Here is a 7,878-nt window from a genome sequence, read left to right on the forward strand (position 1 = left end):
CTTTTGGTCCAAAAAAAACAAAACAAACAAACACAAAAAACCCACATTATTCTGATCCAAGCAGAAGGGTGTATTTCAAGAACGAAAATGTAGCCTAATAAAACTTTAAAACTGGTCCAAACAATACAACATTTGTAACATGCAATATATCCCCAAACAGCTGTCCATATCAAACAAATATTATATTTAATTTTTTTTTTTAATCCCAAATTGTAAACTATAATGGCACAATCACCAGAGATGCCAGTCATAAGCAGTTTTGTGTAAATGCAATGCAAAAAAGTGCTTTTTTCCATCATTTTTTTTTTCTCTTCCCACTAGTGTCCCTTTAGGGGCTCCGTAGAGAAATCTGAAAAAGCGTGTATCTGGATCAGGGTGATCCAATCCAATTTTGCTTTGAAAAATCAGCTCAAAAGTTGATGTGTTACCTGATCCTAGATGGTAAAACAAATAGGGTTTCAAAATCCAGATCATTCAGATTCAGACTAAACTAACCGAACAACAGGACCCAGGTTTCGTTTTCTTCAATTTACTGATTACTGGTAAATGTATGCCACCTACTGGTGGAATTAAATAATAATACTTTTTTTTTTTTTTTATCTCAGTTTATTTTTATTTTTATGTAATTTGTCTGACTATTAATCAAAATTAGCCTACAAATTTTTTTTTTTATATGTATGTCTTTTTTTCTCCATTAGCTTTTATTCCATATTAGTAATTTTCACAAACCAGTAAAGTGCGAAGATTGATGTATTCATTTACTAAACTATACAAACCTTTAGGCCTAAACATACAGTCAGCACAAGGCAACAGGATAATCTCATATAAAGGTAATGTATACAGATCGTGTCATTGCTGAGAAATGTTGGGAATTATTTCTACCAATTGGGACACAATATAAAGTAATATTTGGGGTAATATTAGGTAGTAATATTTATATAATAATATATTACATGGGCATGTATAGTACCAAAAAAGTAATGAGGGAAAATGAGGATGTTGTCGATTGGCAGTTGAGTTCATTAAGGTTGACGTGTTACAGTTTCATGGGCGTTCATTTCCCGAGACATCTGACACCATACGCAGGGACAACAGAAGTAGGAAATCAAGCAGTCAGTCAAGAGACTACCCTAGAAACAGAGAAAGATTAATTGACAAATATATAAGGGAGGAATTGTAAGGTGTTTTCCAAGACATTCATAGGAGACATTTTACAAAGCATTCATAGGAGAAATTCATTTAGAAAGATAAAGGTGCCCAAACCTCAATGCCGTAATGATGACGCATGGATACCCTCATCAAACCAAATCCATCAATCAGAGGAAGGCAAAAACACTCTCCATACCTCTTAGCCGTCTTACACGCAAAATATGGAAAGCAGAAGATTGAAAGGAAACCTAGAGATTAAATTCTGTTAGTGTTGTAAACACATGGCAAAGACAATTACATGCTGACACTCGAAAGAGACTCACAATCTGTTTTATCCTTCACTTTCATGCAGTCAAAGATTTCAGTACTCCACTGGTTCGAAAAATTGGCCCGCTGAATTGACATCCTGTGTATTGCTTTTAAGATGATAGTGCCTTTGAGAGGTGTGAGAAATAAAAAATAATAATAAAACCAACAAACTAATTTAACATATTTCCGCAATTAATGGTGAATAATCAGTTAACATTATATTTTGTTATATTATATTATATTTTATTATTCTGAATGCACTAACTGCAAAATATATTTATTACAATGCAGTTATTAAATGCAGAAATGAACGTGCTATTTTTCCAACTCTAGTTTGTTTAGATATTCACTGTAAAAATAATTTGGAGTAGGATTTACTTGAAAAAAGCTTGGAAAGTGTATTCACTCAGAAAAAGCTAGTAAATTTACAAACATTTGCCAATTTGCCATATTAGTAGGTTTATGTTAAGTTTAGACATGTTAATTAGACATTTTTATGTTAAGTTTACTTGGAAATTCCCAGTTAATTTTGTTGACTCTTTGTTTGTACATTTTATATTATGTAATGCTTATCACGTTAGAAAGGTGTAAAAAATATATATTTTCTTGGTGCAAATTTTGCACTCATATATTTTAAATACAACGTAAGCATTGAATTAAATAAAATCTATGAATTTATACAATTTACTTTAACAAAGTAACATTGGAAAACCACTATGATATTCAAGCATGTAGTTATCTTGTTAACATGCAATTAAACATGTAGACAGGCTGCTATCCTTGTAAAATAATATGGCCACTCAATTCCAAGTAATATATATATATATATATATTTTTGTAACTTTAACTTCTTCTTAGGCAGTTCCATTTCAATTTACTTATGTATTTAAGTACAATAAATGAAAACCAAACCTCAAATAGCTTATTGAATTAAACGTGATATTTTGAAGTAAAAAGACAAAATAGTATTTGTTTGTAAAATTTACTTAACTGATGCTATCTTTATTTACAAGTTCAAAAAAAAAAAAAAAAACTTTTTACAGTGCTCCTCTTAGTATCACGAATGCTGGTTCCATTCCCAGACACTGTGGTATTGATACTGTATGGCTATTCTTTATTGAAAATGGATCACAAAGACAATTAAATAGCTACTCTTTAATCTGTTTCAGTATACATTCAGCAACATGCATAGGCTATCGAAGACAAATTCACTGATCCTGAAAATTTACCTGAGCGAGAAGGCAGAGAGGACAGTCAGACTTGTGTTCAGAGAAAAGGATGGAAGATATGCGCACACATCTCTCTTTAAATACTTTCTGAAAGTCAACGGTCCGGTTGGTTGTGTATGTGTTGAAGAATTCCACAGAAGACAATGAAATTCTGTGGAAAACATCGTGCCAGCCAGATGAATAAACCAAGCAACATCTTTGTCATATGGCATACAATGAAGGGTACTGCACAGATTTTTCGATACAGATTGTATGAACACGTATTGAATTTGAGACCCAGTTAAGAATGAGAATCAGTCCTGAAACATATCAAATTACCTGCCGTTTTAAATTTACTAGAAACCAGCTGCATTTCTTTAGCAAATACTGTATATCGAGAATTATTTTAATTATTGTCATTGAAATAGGTAAAATAAAAACACACTGGATGGGAATTGATGAAGATGGTGAAGTTTTATTGCAGAATAATAGTTACAAAGTACATGAAGCACAACTGAAGCCCTAACATCCTCAACTCAAATATTTAAGAAGTTTACCGTATGTAAATGAAGTTTCTCCTGTTGTAACAGTTACGGTCTGTATGCTGTCACACCTTCTCCCATTTTATTGCAGAAAACCAGATGTGATCACCCCAAATGGTGCAGTAACAATTGTGCATGATTTGTTTTTCTCTACAGTATTCCCTTTTGAATGATGTGGCTATTCTAAAATAAATCTGCTGAAGTGGAAACTTTGATACAGACCTTGGTTAATAAACACAATTTTAAAGTAATTTTTTACATAGTAGCTGTACAAAGTAGAAAGATTTTATAACGGATACTAAAATGCATACATGACAGACGAACATAAACCTGTTTTTTATTGAATGGAACAAAAAACAATGGTGCACATCTAATGTTACCGAGAACAACCAGGTGACATACTTTGTACCTAGTACAGAATACTGAGGAACAAGGAAGTTGTTGGTTGCCAGTCGCCTTTATTTTGCTTGATTGTGGACGATGTTGACATTTCATTCACGGACGTTCATTTCTCGAGACATCTGACACCAAGCGCAGACACCACAGAAGGTGGAATAAAGGCAATCGTTAAAGATAGTTCCCTAGAGAGACAGATGAACACTATAAGTTCTCCACATTTATATATACATCATGAGATATTACTTGGATAGAACAGGATTTATAACACAGAATGTCTTTGTCCAAACCTTGATTCCATAGCGATTGCGCACTGATACCCGCATGGCCATTGTTATTGGAGGAATGCATCCAAAGCTGTCGAGCAAAGGCAGACACAGACACTCGCCGTGCTTACGAGCCGTCGCACAGGCAAAACAGGGAAAGCACCAAAATGAGAAGCAACCTACAAATAATACTTCAGTTAGTGATGCAAATTAATTCAAAAGTGAAAGAGTTGTAAGAAACATAGACACTTTTTTAAATACATCAAGAGTTGTGTAAGTGTAGGCCATTTAAACAAATGTGAAGTATCAGTGCTGACGTCAAAAGGCCTACTTGTGTTATTGATGTTCTATTTGTGTATGTTTACGTAGCCTATGTTATGTATCACCATAGTCCTGTGAGGTATATTCGTTCCTCTTCAATATGACAATCGTAAAACATGACTCTATTGAATACTTGATTCTAAAGTGCTCAACCAACGCACTTTAAGGTCTCTCGTATCACTTCTTTCATTTGCTTCAAACAATGCAGATGGCATCATCTCGTGTCAGTTATCAATTCTTGTATAAATGTCTTATAGGCCTAGAATACAAATGCCCTCAACTAGAACATCATCATATGGAGTAACACAAAATACACAAACATTTAAATATTCTTTGAGGTTCATATATAGTACAATTAATATGCAACATATCTAGCCTAGTCAAAGATTAGATGTAGGGTTATATTAAACAATCATTATAATGCAATAAACAGGATGTGTTCTCTCACTTGAGAGCTCCAACCCCTGAGATTACTAGACTTCAAAAAAATTATTGTTGTAGTCTGTATGTGTCCTCTATGTCCTTACATTTAAAGGTACAATGTGCAAGATATTTGCAGTAACATATCTAAAAACCACTAGAATAGTGTTATATATTTTGTCCAGCTGATTACTAACAATATCTCTAATGTTTTCAACTACTTGTAAATCATGAGTAAATTCCCATTCTAAACAGTGACACGGGGCAGTGCAGTCGCCTGTCAATGATGTCAGTTACCCTTTGTTACCGCCTTTAGTGACGTAGAAACCAAATGACAACAGAGTCGTGGACAAATGCGGAAGTAGCTTCGCGACAAACTTCAACTAGAAAGAGATGCCGATCTCGCTTGCATTTTACTCGACAGGTGAGTTGTTTTGATTCGTATCTTTACAGAAATGCATGCTATTATAACGATCAGCAGGATTAGTATTATGAGGCATACACGCCAAACGTGGGGCATCGCGTCTATAGACCCGCGCGAGGATGCGTCTGATCCATAGTCTGATCACGTCTTTGCATTGACTTTGCATTTAATCTACTCACGCAAATCATTGAACTCGCGTTAAATCCATGATTTATCTTTACGTCTGATTGATGGCCATCAGCAGTTGGGTGGAAGACAACAAATCCCATCATTCCACGCTCCTCCTTAGCGTCATCAAACAACGCGATTGTTATTGTTTTGGTAGTGCCCTCTAGTGGCAGGTCCTACTACCTGTCCTGTTAATCAGTAAGTTCAATCCAAATAAAAAGACATGTTGGCTATTAACAATCTAATTGAAGTTTAAATATATAATTTTAATGTACAAATATTAAATGATTGCAAACATGAAATAATAAGATACTTTTTTAAATACAAAACTACAATCGCCAGTAGGTGGCAGTGGTCTGCAGCCCAGTCAGGCCTTATGGTAAGTCCGGCCATCATCTTTTTGATAAACACATTGTTAAGTACACTGTGACTTTTTTGGACTATTAAATCTGTCATATTATTGAATAATTTGAGTATAGACTCCCTAAAACCCTTCACCCTCTCAACTCCTCTTTGCTTTCAAGAAGCAGCTGAAGACACACATTCCCAAAGATTTCCCCACACCACAACTTTAAACTAATGTACACACACACACACTCACACACACACACAAACCCTTACATATGTGGTTTACAGGGACTATACTGTACTGTACAAACTGTATTTTCTATTGCCCTACACCAACTTTACACTTAAACCTAACCCTCAAAGAAAACTACTATCAATTTTTAATTTTATAAAACACCATTTAGTTTCTTTTTAAGCATTTTGGTTTAACAGGACACAGGAAGTGTCCATCTTTCATTTCTTTTCCTTCTCTGCAATTGTCCTTTTTAATAAACCTGCTATTGTGTACTATAAATATAAAAGCATCTGCTAAATGCATGAATGTAAATACTGATTATTACCACCCTCATGTCCTAATGTCCTCTTGTACTGTTTCCCTGAATTTGTCTGCCTGTACCGCTGCACTACATACATAAAATGGCTGTAAAGGCTATTTTTGGTCAGACAGCTACTTTTATATTGGCTAGATATTGGCTAAAACTATAAAAAATTATTAAACTCAAACCAACTCAAAGTAAACCCAACTGTATGCATTTACTTTGTGGTAGGGCTGTTTAGTAAGAAGGATAATATATAGTCCACCAATAGTTCTGCTAAAGTAATTCTCCTAAGCCTTTATACACACATTTAGTTGCAAAATGTCATTCTTTAGAGAACTACAACCCCAAAAGGCACACCAAAATAAACAAAACAGAATGAGAGAGAGAACAATAGAGGGACACTCACACTCTGGTACATTCTGACAGCAGTCACAGATTCCAGAGCTCCACTGGTTGGACATGGGTGCCATGACAAAGGGCTTGGGCTGATGAGAAGTCATCCTGTTTATTATGAAATCTTCAACAGAAACATACACACACACACAGTTATGAAAAAATAAGATGAAGAAAAAATAATGAATATTACATTTTAATTAAGAAGTTCGCTGTCCACATATCAGATATGAACACAAATGAAATCTAACTTAGTCATAACTGAATCTTTTTATTTAAAGTAGTCAGTAGTCAGTTTAATTTAAAGTAATTCAAAAGTAGTCAGAGATCGACATTAAGAATTAATTTATCCTACATCTCAGTAAGAACAGCCGTTGAGGTTTACTATCTTTATATTTTTTATTACCACAAGTGCAAAAATGCTCTGGAAACAAAGTGACTATTACTATCTATTCCTGAAATTTGGACAAAAACCCAACTAGACATTTACAGACAAATCAGTGCATAGTGACAATAATGTTCAAATGAAGACACAAAATGAAATGATTATTTTTAGAAACCTGATCAACGAATGTAAGACGTAGATGACCATCAGGCAATTCTTATTGTTGAGCATTTTTAATAATATTTACAGAAGACACCTTATTTAGTCTTTTTCTAAATCTGCACTGTTAGTACATTTCACAAACAGTTACAAAGATATAGCAAGTTACAAAAATGTGAATTTTAACAGAGAAAAACTCATAGTATTTTCTTGTAAAATATACTCCAATAATAAAAAATATATAAACCATTTTTTTTTTGTCTCATATCAAACTAACATAATGAAAATTGAATAATCGACAAAAAAAAGACTTACCTGAGCGTGAGACTTGGGAGGACGGGCAGATTTGTGTTCTATCACACTCAAGTTAAATTGTGTTCTGCCTCTCAGTTAAAAGTACTTTCTTTCAAAGTCACTGGTCAGGTTAGTGATGTTCCCTGCTGATCACACCCATGACCCCCCACCTGAAAATCAATCATCATGTTGATTTAACAGGGGCTTAGTTTCACTAGAGAATGAAGACTTTGTCTGTACAGACGTTATAGACTTTGTCTTTACAGACTTTGTATGTAAGCATGGGCATGGCAAAATGAATAATTCGACATCTTCGGTTTGTTGGTGGTATCAATGTGTATAAAAGTAATGTGTGAAGAAATAAGGGAAGGAGAGAGCTTTTTTCCATTAATTGTATAAAATGGAACTGGACAGACAGGTTATCAACACCTACATATATATATTTTAATCATAGCTTCAAGTGTTGCAAAACAACAGTGAAATTAAGGGAAAAAACAATATAATTTAATTAATTAATTAATTAATCAATTAATTATTATTTTAGATAGGCTATTTAT

General features: G+C 33.9%; 1 protein-coding gene and 1 long non-coding RNA gene across 3 annotated transcripts; both read right to left on the reverse strand.

Moving 5' to 3' along the window:
• Window positions 1-364: 364 nt before the first annotated feature.
• Window positions 365-1,942, reverse strand: LOC128016332 (uncharacterized). Its single transcript, XR_008184145.1, has 3 exons — window positions 1,473-1,942; window positions 1,264-1,397; window positions 365-1,130 (listed from the first exon to the last, which is right to left on the reverse strand). It is a non-coding gene; the product is annotated as an uncharacterized LOC128016332 (long non-coding RNA).
• Window positions 1,943-3,121: 1,179 nt separating this feature from the next.
• Window positions 3,122-7,485, reverse strand: ponzr5 (plac8 onzin related protein 5). 2 transcript variants are annotated; one of them, XM_052600819.1, is made up of 4 exons: window positions 7,343-7,485; window positions 6,497-6,607; window positions 3,895-4,049; window positions 3,122-3,789 (listed from the first exon to the last, which is right to left on the reverse strand). In XM_052600819.1, exons 2-4 carry the CDS (start codon window positions 6,588-6,590, stop codon window positions 3,700-3,702), a joined length of 339 nt encoding a protein of 112 aa, XP_052456779.1. In that variant the 5' UTR covers window positions 6,591-6,607; window positions 7,343-7,485; the 3' UTR covers window positions 3,122-3,699. The 2 variants fall into 2 exon arrangements, with proteins under 2 accessions (XP_052456779.1, XP_052456778.1); XM_052600818.1 differs by having other exon boundaries at window positions 6,497-6,591; window positions 7,343-7,411.
• Between the last annotated feature and the right edge of the window lie 393 nt (window positions 7,486-7,878).

Source organism: Carassius gibelio, chromosome A7 (genome assembly GCF_023724105.1).
Source record: "Carassius gibelio isolate Cgi1373 ecotype wild population from Czech Republic chromosome A7, carGib1.2-hapl.c, whole genome shotgun sequence".
Lineage (NCBI taxonomy): Eukaryota > Metazoa > Chordata > Actinopteri > Cypriniformes > Cyprinidae > Carassius > Carassius gibelio.

What these genes read in the sequence shown, in the direction of transcription:
- ponzr5 (XM_052600819.1), bottom strand. Translation starts at nt 6,590, where the DNA reads ATGACTTCTCATCAGCCCAAGCCCTTTGTCATGGCACCCATGTCCAAC. An exon ending in CTGTCAGAATGTACCAGAGT is followed by an intron (nt 4,050 to 6,496) that starts GTGAGTGTCCCT and finishes TATTATTTGTAG; the next exon opens with GTTGCTTCTCATTTTGGTGC. An exon ending in GCAATCGCTATGGAATCAAG is followed by an intron (nt 3,790 to 3,894) that starts GTTTGGACAAAG and finishes CTGTCTCTCTAG; the next exon opens with GGAACTATCTTTAACGATTG.